A 12,720-nucleotide genomic window follows, 5' to 3' on the forward strand; every position below is an offset into this window, starting at 1 on the left:
AGACGGAGTCTACAACCCACACAAGTGGCTTAGGTAGTGCAGCTCATCCAGGATGGCACATCAATGCGAGCTGTGGCAAGAAGGTTTGCTGTGTCTGTCAGCGTAGTGTCCAGAGCATGGAGGCGCTACCAGGAGACAGGCCAGTACATCAGGAGACGTGGAGGAGGCCGTAGGGGGGCAACAACCTAGCAGCAGGACCGCTACCTCCGCCTTTGTGCAAGGAGGAGCACTGCCAGAGCCCTACAAAATGACCTCCAGCAGGCCACAAATGTGCATGTGTCTGCTCAAACGGTCAGAAACAGACTCCATGAGGGTGGTATGAGGGCCTGACGTCCACAGTTGGGGGGTTGTGCTTAAAGCCCAACACCGTGCAGGACGTTTGGCATTTGCAAGAGAACACCAAGTTTGGCAAATTCGCCACTGGCGCCCTGTGTTCTTCACAGATTAAATCAGGTTCACACTGAGCATGTGACAGATGTGACAGAGTCTGGAGACGGCGTGGAGCATCCTCCAGCATGACCGGTTTGGCGGTGGGTCAGTCATGGTGTGGGGTGGCATTTCTTTGGGGGGCCGCACAGCCCTCCATGTGCTCGCCAGAGGTAGCCTGACTGCCATTAGGTACCGAGATGAGATCCTCAGACCACTTGTGAGACCATATGCTGGTGCGGTTGGCCCTGGGTTCCTCCTAATGCAAGACAATGCTAGACCTCATGTGTCTGGAATGCGTCAGCAGTTCCTGCAAGAGGAAGGCATTGATGCTATGGACTGGCTCGCCCGTTCCCCAGACCTGAATCCAATTGAGCACATCTGGGACATCATGTCTCGCTCCATCCACCAACAACACGTTGCACCACAGACTGTCCAGGAGTTGGCGGATGCTTTAGTCCAGGTCTGGGAGGAGATCCCTCAGGAGACCATCCCCCACCTCATCAGGAGCATGCCCAGGCGTTGTAGGGAGGTCATACAGGCACGTGGAGGCCACACACACTACTGAGCTTCATTTTGACTTGTTTTAAGGACATTACATCAAAGTTGGGTCAGCCTGTAGTGTGGTTTTCCACTTTAATTTTGAGTGCGACTCCAAATCCAGACCTCCATGGGTTGATAAATTTGATTTCCATTGATCATTTTTGTGTGATTTTGTTGTCAGCACATTCAACTATGTAAAGAAAAAAGTATTTAATAAGAATATTTAATTCATTCAGATCTAGGATGTGTTATTTTAGTGTTCCCTTTATTTTTTTGAGAAGTGTATATTGTGGTTATATTTTGTTATATTTCATATAAAAAAACATGTAAAAATATATTAAATTTGGTCTACTTACCCCTGCTAGAAGACCAAAGAACTTCTCGTATGTCCTCTGTTGGGCACAGCAGTCCAGAATCATGTTGCACAGCTCTTTCTGTTGAGAGAAGACACAAAAATAGCTTTAATCTCTGGCACATGGACATAGAGAGGGGATGCTGGCCAAGCCAGGCAGGGCTGCACCTACGGGGGATAGAAAATACCTTGTACTGGCCTGGAGTGGAGACCCATCTGTTACAACCTCCTGCAGCCAGCCAGAGGCTGCTTCTGAAATAGGACCCTATTCTCTACATAATGCCATTTGGGCCTGGTCAAATGTAGTGCGCTGTAGGAATAGGTTGCCATTTTGGACAGAGCCATTGTCTTTCCTCTCTCATTCTCCAACAATTATCCCAGCCAAGCAGGTTATTGATTTCATAAGATTATATTTTCGATGAGGAAGCCAGCCTTGGGCGACCATGGGCTGCGGTATGATCAATCTTCACACTAATGTCCTGGACAGGCCATGACAAAATTACACTGGTAGTGAGGAGAGATAGGAGAAAGTAAATATCTCAGGCTAATAATAGGAGAACTATGATATGGAGATGGGAAAATGTATTTTCTATTTGTTTGACTAAAATATGAACACATTCAGATAACACAACACCTCAATCACTCTCTCAGCACAGTTATTATAATAATGATGGGTATGAGGCTAGGCGCTGTATGTATAGTTTGTTACTGAGAAGCCATTCTGCTTGCCGACGGTCTCTCTCTCTCTGCCACAGAGGAAGCCCTGGCAGAGGCATCAGGAGACTTATGTTGTTGTGTGATACAGAGATTGAAAGTGTGATGTTCACACAGTGTGCCTGATTCACACGCCGTCCATGCCTGGCAACATGATGGGAATGGAATGAGACTGCTGTCTGTCCCCTATCTCATCTCAGCTGCTTTCCACCCGGAGGTCATTGAGGGTACCTCCCAAATGGCACCCTATTCCCTTGTTTAGGGATGGGCAACTTTGATGGGTTGGGGGCCACATTAAATCGTAACGCATCATGAGGGGATGCAGTGGTTTGTGGGTCTGCATACCCACATCCATACCCAGGTCCAACCTTTTGGGGTTCCTAAGCAAACCTTTGTTGCAGGATAGTTATTTTCCTACAATTCTACACATTTTTCCATAGGGTGGAGAGAAATGTTTGCAGTTTTAATATGATACACTACATGATGAAAAGTATGTGGACACCTGTTCGTTGAACATTTAATTCCAAAATCATGGGCATTAAAATATGGAGTTTGACCCGCCCCCCGCTACTTCTCATAGGTCCTCTTTTGGGCACAGCAGTCCAGAATCATGTTGAAAAAAAATAAATTGCTTTAATATTGGGCACATGGACACAGAGGTGATTCTAGAGATTGCTGTCCTGCTAAAGGTGCCCTGGTCAACTGTAAGCACTGTTGTTGTGAAGTGGAAGGAGCAACAACAGCCCAGGTGCGAAGTGGTAAGCCACACAAGCACACAGAACGGGACTGCCGAGTGCTGAAATGGGTAGCACGCAAAAATGGTCTGTCCTCGGTTGGAACACTCACTACAGAGTTTCAAACTGCCTCTTGAAGCAACGTCAGCACAATAACTGTTAGTCGGGGGGGGTAAAGCTCACCGCCAGTGGAAACGCGTTCTCTGGAGTGACAAATCCCGCTTCACCATCTGGCAGTCCAACGGACTGATATGAGTTTGGCGGGTGCCAGGAGAACGCTACCTGCCCGAATGAATAGTGCCAACTGTAAAATTTGGTGTAGGTGGAAAAATGGTCTGGGGCTGTTTTTCATGGGGCTAGGCCCCTTAGTTCCAGTGAAGGGAAACCTTAACGCTACAGCATACAATGACATTCTAGATGACTCTTTTGGGCTAAGGGCCCAAAAAGGTGACTTTTTTTTTGTTGCACTGAAACATGCAAAAAAAATCCCTGATAGGGGGAAATGCAGGTTAACTAATTACTAATCTGTCATCTCAGATTTTGAAATTATGCTTTACAGCGAAAGCAATTCAAGCGTTTGTGTAAGTTTATCGATTGCATGAAAAAACATTAAGTACACCTAGCATCAGGTAGCTTGGTCACGAAAATCAGAAAAGCAATCAAATTAATCGTTTACCTTTGATGATCTTCGGATGTTTTCACTCTCGAGACTCCCAGTTACACAAATGTTCCTTTTGTTCCATAAAGATTATTTTTATATCCAAAATACCTCCGTATGTTTGGCGCGTTATGTTCAAGAATCCACAGGAAAGAGCGGTCACGACAACGCAGACAAATTCCAAAATATCCGTAATGTCCAGAAACATGTCCATTTTTTTTATAATCAATCCTCAGGTTCTTTTTAAAATATATAATCGATAATATATCAACCGCAAATGTCTTTATCAGTAGGAGAGGGAAAAACAATAGCTGTCCAAATTCTGTTGCGCAAGCAAAACTCATGTGACCACCTGACGTGATGTTATCTTTCTGGCTCATTTTTCAAAATAAAAGCCTGAAACTATGTCTGAAGACTGTTGACACCTTGAGGAAGCGATAGGAAAAGGAATCTGGTCGATATCCCTTTAAATGGCGCAATGGGAGGCTATGGAACATGGAGTTTTCAAAATAGAAGCCACTTCCTGGGTTTGATTTTTCTCAGGGTTTCACCTGCAATATCAGTTCTGTTATACTCAGACAATATTTTGACAGTTTTGGAAACTTTAGTGTTTTCTATCCTAATCTGTCAATTATATGCATATTCTAGCATCCGGTCCTGAGAAATAGGCTGTTTACTTTGGGAACGTTATTTTTCCAAACATAAAAATAGTGCCCCCTAGCTTCAAGAGGTTAACGAGTCCGACGAGTATATAGTGCTTTCCCGGGAACAGGCCCAAAATGCCCATCATTTGCGTGAAGAAAATAGAGTGGAAAGAGGACGCAGATTGGGCTATACAGCTCAGCTGTAAAATACAGCTCAGCGTTAGTGTTACTTTTTGCTTTAGTTCATTTGGTAAATATTTTATTAAAACTCTTCTTCAACTGCACTGTTGGTAAAGGGCTTGTAAGTAAGCATTTCACGGTAAGGTCTACACTTGTATTCGGCGCATGTGACAAATAAAGTTTGATTTGATGTCCCCACAACATGAGCAGCATCATACCCCCACAACATGATGCTGCGACCCCCCGTGCTTCACAGTTGGGATAGTATTCTTCGGCTTGCAAGCATCCCCTTTCTCCTCCAAACATAACGATGGTCATTATGGCCAAACAGTTCTATTTTTGTTTCATCAGACCAAAAGACATTTCCCCAAAAAGTACAATCTTTGTCCCAATGTGCAGTTGCAAACCGTAGTCTCGCTTTTTATGGCGGTTTTGGAGCAGTGGCTTTATCCTTGTTGAACGGCCTTTCAGATTATGTAAATATAGGACTTGTCTAACTGTGGGTATAGATACTTTTGTACCTGTTTCCTCCAGCATCTTCACAAGGTCCTTTGCTGTTGTTCTGGGATTGATTTGCACTTTTCACACCAAAGTACGTTCATCTCTAGGAGACAGAACATGTCTCCTTCCTGAGCAGTATGACGGCTGTGTGGTCCCATGGTATTTATGCTTAAGTACTATTGCTTGTACAGATGAACGTGGTACCTTCAGGCGTTTGGAAATTGCTCCCAAGGATGAACTAGAATTGTGGCGGTCTACAATGTTTTTTTCTGAGGTCTTGGCTGATTTCTTTTGATTTTCCCATGATGTCAAGCAAAGAGGCACTGAGATTGAAGGCCTTGAAATACATTCACAGGTACACCTCCAATTGACTCAAATGATGTCAATTAGTCTATCAGAAGCTTCTAAAGCCATGACATAATTTTCTGGAATTTTCTAAGCTGTTTAAAGGCACAGTCAACTTAGTGCATGTAAACTTCTGACCCCCTGGAATTGTGATACAGTGAATTATAAGTTGGAAAAATTACTTGTGTATTGCACAAAGTAGATGTCCTAACCAACTTGCCAAAACTATAGTTTATTGACAAGAAATTTGTGGAGTGGTTGAAAAATGTTTTAATGACTCCAAACTAAGTGTAAGGAAACTTCCGACTTCAAACTGTATCTGTTCTCCTTTAAAAACAGAGGCAGACAGGCAGCGTTTCTGTGTGTCCACAGTCCAGTGAGCCGTGAGAAGAGAAACGGGCTATACTCTGCTGTGGCTGTGAATTGGTTGACAATCACTGCTTCGGTCATTAGCTTTTCTAATGGGTCTATACAAATCACAGCTAAGATAGAGCAGTTCATAAGATCAAGGTCTCCGTTATTATCCTATCCACTTGGGTGTCGGTCCAAGGAATTCTCTAAATGAATGTGTACCCATAGCCTAGAATATGTGAATTATAGAATGTGTGTGTGTCCTTGTCCACCTGGTTGTGAGGGCAGAAACCTCCATCACTGACACTCCGAGTCCTTGTAGCTGGGTGGGTATTACTTGCTAAGGTCGGCTCTATAGGAAGTGTGAGGATTATATATGCAGACATAGAGAACTATTTCTATATGGTTCTGTGTGTGCATGCTTCCCAGCAGCATTAAAGAGTTCACTTTAAATAACATTTGGTTCATTACCATGAAAGCAGTTTGTGGACATGGAAAGACAGCAGTCATGCTTTGGGTTCATTTACTGAGCAATTTCTTACCAAAAACCAATGCAGCCCTGACCATCCCTGCAGCTTACTATGGTATTTCTCTGGGCTGCAAAGAAAGTATTCAGCCTCTTTGCTATGAGAGACGAAATTGAGCTCAGGTGCATCCTGTGTCCATTAATCGTCCTTCAGATGTTTCTACAACTTTATTGGAGTCCACCTGTGGTAAAGGTCCCACAGTTGATAGTGCATGTCCGACAAAAAAACAAGCCATGAGGTCGAAGGAATTATCCGTAAAGCTCAGAGACAGGCTTGTGTCAAGGAACAGATCTGGGTAAGGGTACCAACAAATTTCTGCAGCATTCAAGGTCCCCAAGAAAAACAGCGGCCTCCGTTATTCTAAAATGGAGGCAGTTTGGAAGCACTAAAACTCTTCCTAGAGCTGGCTGCCCTGCCAAACTGAGCAATTGGGAGAGAAGGGCCTTGGTCAGGGAGGTGACCAAGAACCCGATGGTCAATCTGAATGAGCTCCCCTGTGGAGATCGGAGAACCTTCCAGAAAAACAAACATCTGTGCAGCACTCCACCACTCACCACATGACAGTTGGCATGGAGTTTGCCAAATGGCACCTAAAGACTCTCAGAACATGAGAAACAAGATTCTCTGGTCTGATGAAACCAAGATTGAACTCTTTGGCCTGAATGCCAAGCGTCACGTCTGGAGGAAACCTGGCACCATCCCTACGGTGAAGCATGGTGTTGATAGCGTCACACTGTGGGGATGTTTTTCAGCGGCAGGGGGACTGGGAGACTAGTCAGTAACGAGGGAAAGATGAATGGAGCGAAGTACAGAGAGATTCCTTGATGAAAACCAGACTGGGGTCAAGGTTCACCTTCCAACATGCCAATTACCCTAACCACACAGCCAAGACAACGCAGGAGTGGCTTTGGGACAAGTCTCAATATCCTCGAGTGGCCAGAGCCCAGACTTGAACCTGATCAAACATCTCTGGGAAGACCATAAAATAGCTGTGCAGCGACGCTCCCCATCTAACCTGACAGAGCTTGAGAGGATCTGCAGAGAAGAATGGGAGAAACTCCCAAACTACAGGTGTGCCAAGCTTGTAGCGTCATACCTAAGAGCCTGTAGTCTCTGCCAAAGGAGCTTCAAAGTACTGAGTAAAGGGTCTGAATACTTATGTAAAATGTCATATTTTCAACGTTTTTATTGTAATAAATTAGCAAAATAAAAATATATTTTTTTTCCTTTGTCATTATGGGGTATTGTGTGTATATTGATGAGGAAAAAATACAATTGAATATATTTTAGAATAAGGCTGTGACCTAAAAATGTGGGAAAGGTCAAGGGGGCTGGAATACTTTCCGAAGGCACTGTAGATAAAGGCCAAAAGGGTCTCACTCCATGCTGCAGCATCATAGGAGGCTGAAGATTAAACAAATCCTACAAACTCTTAAATACAACAGCATAACATTTCTAAACCAACCCTAGACAATCGGAGACTCATCAGCCGAAAGACTAAACTGATAACATTGGTGTGCTTTCTTTTTTGTGTTCACAAGGTGAAAAAAAAATCCTAGCTGAAATGTACATCTTTGCTATATATTTCACAGCAAGCGTACTTTTATGGAAGCATGTCATTCCAGTATGAGTAAGTAAAATGCATGTAAAACGTGTAAATCTCCATATAAACATTTCAAATATTTAAGAGCACAGATTCTGATTGTTAAAGCGGGGCTGACAATCTCAATCTTTGTTTTTTTCTAGCAGAACAAACCTTCACGGTGAAGCATGGAGAGGCAGGCAGGGGTGCTGTGAACAACGAGAAACCTAGCTGTAGAAACGACTGACACTGATTAATTATTCATTCACTCCCCTTAAAAAAATGACATGTTCGCTCTCTCACTGCTGATAATAATAAAGGGCAATAATTAGGCCTGCTGTCAAGTCAGCTACATGGTGCCAGACTAGTAGACAGAAAGAGGTGATAGAACTGATAATCATCCACACACAGCTCATCTCCTTTATTAAGTTTGCGTCACAGTTCACACCACATAGAAATGAATGACTAATAAGCTGTGCGACTGTCATATAGGCCTATCTAGCAATATTGGCCTGGTGATGGTACGATGCTTAAAGGCTCATCCCAGGTATGACATTATACTATACATTGACACAGGACTGAAAGTCATTGAGGGTCAGTTTATCTGATCCAGATTAGCCTAAACCTAGTCCTGGACTAAACAGCATGGTCAGTGGAAAAATCACCATTTCAAGTTCTTTCTAAGGAGCCCTGGAGTAGGCTTAATCGGAATCCAGGAAACTGGCCTTCAACGTGGGTGGCAGGTAGACTAGCGGTTAAGAGCGTGTGGCCAGTAACCAAAAAGACGCTGGTTAGAATCCCCAAGCAGACTAGGTAACAAAAAAATCTGCCTATGTGCCCTTGGTCCTGCAAGTCGCTCTGCATAAAATGTTGGGCTGTCCAACTCAAACAAATAATCATCTTGGTCGACCGAGAGTCCTCCTGTTTTTTAACCTTATTTTTCCATATATTGGACACACACCCTATGTGTTTGAATATAATCATGTTTATTGGTTGTTCAGGAGGGAAAGGGCAAGTTCTGACGAAAAAAATATATAAAGCCTTTATTGCAGCAGAAAATAAACAGTTGCTCGCATTCGTGAATTGCATGAATGTCTCGTATTGCTGTGATGGCATAAACAAATTAATGATTGATACAGTAGCTTATATATTGAAATAAAGGCCTAAGTTACAGTATTTAGACTAAACAGGCCTACAGCTAGGAGGTGGCTATACAAAGATACTATACAAAGCCTACTCATAACGACATTACTTATTATTATAATGATTATCATAATAATAATAACAATAAGGAAATCAAGAAAAGGGAGGATATAGGAGCAGGAGCTGCATGCATATTATGTGTGACAAACAGGTGCTGTTAGATTATATTATTCTGCCTGTTTGGAACAGTGTAAGCACCAAATAAATTAAAAGTAATACCAGTCTGTTCTAACGAAAACAACTGTAAAGCCTTTATTATAGCATAGCAAAGATAAAAAAACAGACGAATCTGTGAAATTGCTTTATCCAACATTTTGCCGTTGCATGAGGCTTGGTGATCATGGAATCAGTAAGCTATTAAAACACACACTCAAAAAGGGAACAAAGCAATATGTCTTATTTTTGTAGAGATATATATCTCTCTATCTACGATTTATAAAGCCAGGCACATTTAACAGTTACGCTATTAATTATAGACCTAATTAAGTTGGGGTTTCCTCTCTCCTCAACTTTCTTAGACAATTAGGCTAAGGCAAGGGCTGTTTCCTCATCTCTGCTGCCTCTGCCACATTGATCTCAATCCCAATATGATGGTTACCTTTGCTATTATGCACATATCAACATAGGGAAAGTTGCCGCGGTTCTGAAACAGTATCCAACGCAGGACCGTATCCAACGCAGGAACGCAGACCGTATCCAACGCAGGAGAAAGCATGTGTTATAAAATAGTATTAGATTTATTAGTGTTGCTTCATTATTTTTTACATAATATAACGATATACAATTTCAGTATCACATGTCTTAGGGTAGGGCTCTCCAACTCGGTTCCTAGAGAGCTACTCTCATGTAGGTTCACTCCAACCCCAGTTGTAACTAACATGATTCATTTTATCAACCAGCTAATTAGAATCAGGTGTGCCAGATTGGGGTTGGAGCAAAAACCTACAGGACAGTAGCTCTCCATGAACAAGGTTAGAGAGCCCTGTCTTAGGGTGATGGAAAGTGCCATCCACAATGTCCACTGAGACAGGTGTCTTGTGCACCATGACAAAATAAATATTGGGTGACCAACAGCCTATCGCCGAAATGGGGTCAGCCCTACTAAAATGTAAATGTAATTAAATCATGAAGAGAGGATATAGAGCAATCACAATTCTTGTGTTCCCCTCCAGTCTAATGACCTTGCATTTCAGCCAGACAGGATCTGCCGAATATGTAGGTCAACCTGTTTAAAATCGGGTTTAAGTGTCTTGTCCCTAAATGACAGCACCGTGTGAACAGCCCATCAGCACTCAGTCACTAGAGTCACACCTCACGTAAAGACCTTCGTCTACGCATTTAATACAAAGACCATTCTCCATCTTCTACCATCTCTAATTATCTGTGACTGCTATGGTAACAAAGATAGGGGAAAGGATAGTAGGCAAGAGTGAAAGAGAGAAGGGGAGAAAGAGACACCTAAAAAGACTGAGCAAGAAAAATGTAAACTCAGCAAAAAAAGAAACGTCCCTTTTTCAGAACCCTGGCTTTCAAAGATAATGTTGATATAGAATCGGTGATCAAAACACAGCCATAGGTTCAGAGAACATGCTCATTAAAATACCACGTTACAAATACATGAACCAAGTAGTCTAGTATTTCATTTATTCACGAGCCAAAAAAACTAACAGTATAGCTATAGTACTATTTGAATACAGCTGTAAACTTCATCATGCACAACTCTATTCCTACACTAAATACCTAGATGGGCACAAACTGAGGAATTATTTGGATGTTAAAAGTGACCTAGTAGTAAGTTCACAAAAGCAGCCATTTGATATGTTATACAACTGCTGGCCCTGTGGCTATACAGCACAGTGTACCCATGATATACACCTCAGTGATTCCTTTATTAAGCAGGGAAAAGACAGATGTATCAAAGACGCCTGGGTATATTTTCTTTCACTATTTACTTACACATCATAGCTTTATTTTCAACACTTATTTCTTATGGAAGTAGCCAACTTACAATTGCATAAGAGACTAAACATATTGCAGAGTACAGGTACATGAGAGCGAACACATAATATTATTATTTCCACCCACAAACATGTGTACTGTAGGCTGGCCACGAGAAAACATGACCTATCGCACAGCTATTTTAAGATAACATAAATCACAGGCAGTAAATCACAGCGTTGCATTACATAAAACGTGTAGGTGCATTAACGGTGTGTAGGATGTCTCTAAACCTCTCTGCTCTACTGGGGTTCTACTGTAAAGACTACAAGATACTGAAGCTTGTTATTACAATGTCCACAACTGGCACAGTTAAAAATGGGACACTTCGGGAAAAAAAACTACTTGATCGGCTAAATCATAGTGGGGAACACCCAGTTCCTAAACGAGGGCTTTCTTTGGCCTGGCGAAGACGCAAAACAAGAAAATTAAGATGACAAATGCTTCCCGGGTGACTGAAGAATCCAACAACCCAGCAGACCAGAAACTATTTAGACGAAGCTAAAAGTTTTGATAAACAGCTCTGGAAGCTCTTTAGATTAGATGGCCATGATATGTCAGTCTAGCAGCTAGGGGGAAAGTATACTGGTGGAAGGGTATTGGGAGGAGAAGTATTGTAACCTACCGTTTGGCTGTCAGGAAAGTCCATCTTGATCAATTTGTGGGCACACTCCTCAAAATCCAAACTGTTGAAAGAAGAGAAACATGTATTCACTATTCATCATGACTTAATAAGACAATAATAATTAGCCAATAAGTGCATAAGTTTGCATTATCATATTCCAAACAGCTTTATCAGGCCATATGGACTAGGACAGAGTGTCCAGGCACTAGGCCGGGTTATGTCTTTGCTTGGATGGAATTTTAAAAACGTATCACACAGAAAAAATAAACTTTATCTGCCCTCATGTTTATTTTAGAAGTACATTCAGTACGCATTTAGACTTTATATATCCATAAACAAACATGGGGAAGATGATGTCTAATTTTGTTGTTTGATCACTTTGGAAAATTCCATCCAACCCAACTGCATTTAGGAAGCAGGCATTCTGCAGACATGGTGTAAAACTGTGGTAAACACCACGGACCTCTCATTTCATTCATACATTTCCACCAGCATTCTGCATCTCTTCTCTAACCACTGACAAACCCAGACAGACTGCTGAGCCAACGTGTCGATCCACGTGTTCCAAAACCACACAACACTCTAGAAAGCTGTCCTGACCATTTCATTTACCACGACTAGACAGGAGAATTCTGATGGGACGGTGTTAAAACACAGAGGTTGGATAATCCCAGTGACGGTTACAGAGCCTTCTTCAATACATGTGACATGTCATACATGTTATTATATCACATTCATAAAGGACAATTTGTATAATCTCATTTTGAAAGAGACACTGATCTGCGTGGAACTCCACAGGTTATGCATCAAACCGGCTATATTCATGCATCCGTAGAGGTAAACAGTAGAGAGCAAGGCCTCATCGAATTTCCTATGTAATCACATATCAGGGTTCCTAAAGTTCAGTCCTGTCTCCGTGTTGATGCTACTGCCTTTCTACCAGCTAGAACAGAAACCCTTCTCACACTACAGAGCCAAACCCAGATAGGCCAAGTGGAGTTGAACTGGGCCAATGTGAGCCAAAAATAGCTACGCCAGCCCAGTTCGATTCAGGTCGGCACAATGTGAAAAGGCTAAGAGAGAACAAGGACCACAGCACTACCTCTTTCAGATTGAGTACAGTGTGGCTATTTATCACACGGAGACAGACAAGCCGGCCGGTCAACGGAAACTGATTTGAGTATATCACAGAAATTATGGAAGAATTATTGAAAATGTGACAAACTAGGCTATGACAAACTACTTACCTTTACTGGAAGGCCACAAATATGCCAAATGTCTATGTCCCCATGCTTATAAAAAGGTGCATTGCAGTATGCAAACACATGTAATACAAA

The 12,720-nt window shown here is 42.3% G+C and overlaps 1 protein-coding gene across 2 annotated transcripts in view; it reads right to left on the reverse strand.

The window, feature by feature from the left end:
- cwc22 (CWC22 spliceosome associated protein) overlaps positions 1-12,720 on the reverse strand; it is a 51,712-nt gene that overhangs the window by 9,388 nt on the left and 29,604 nt on the right. For both annotated transcript variants that reach the window (XM_021597545.3, XM_090230083.1), the window contains 2 exons: positions 11,384-11,444; positions 1,326-1,403 (listed from right to left, as the gene is read on the reverse strand). In XM_021597545.3, coding sequence (XP_021453220.2) covers positions 1,326-1,403; positions 11,384-11,444 — 139 coding nt within the window. The remainder of the gene's footprint in view (positions 1-1,325; positions 1,404-11,383; positions 11,445-12,720) is intronic.

This window comes from Oncorhynchus mykiss, chromosome 3, assembly GCF_057628025.1.
Source record: "Oncorhynchus mykiss isolate SJ-2025 chromosome 3, ASM5762802v1, whole genome shotgun sequence".
NCBI lineage: Eukaryota > Metazoa > Chordata > Actinopteri > Salmoniformes > Salmonidae > Oncorhynchus > Oncorhynchus mykiss.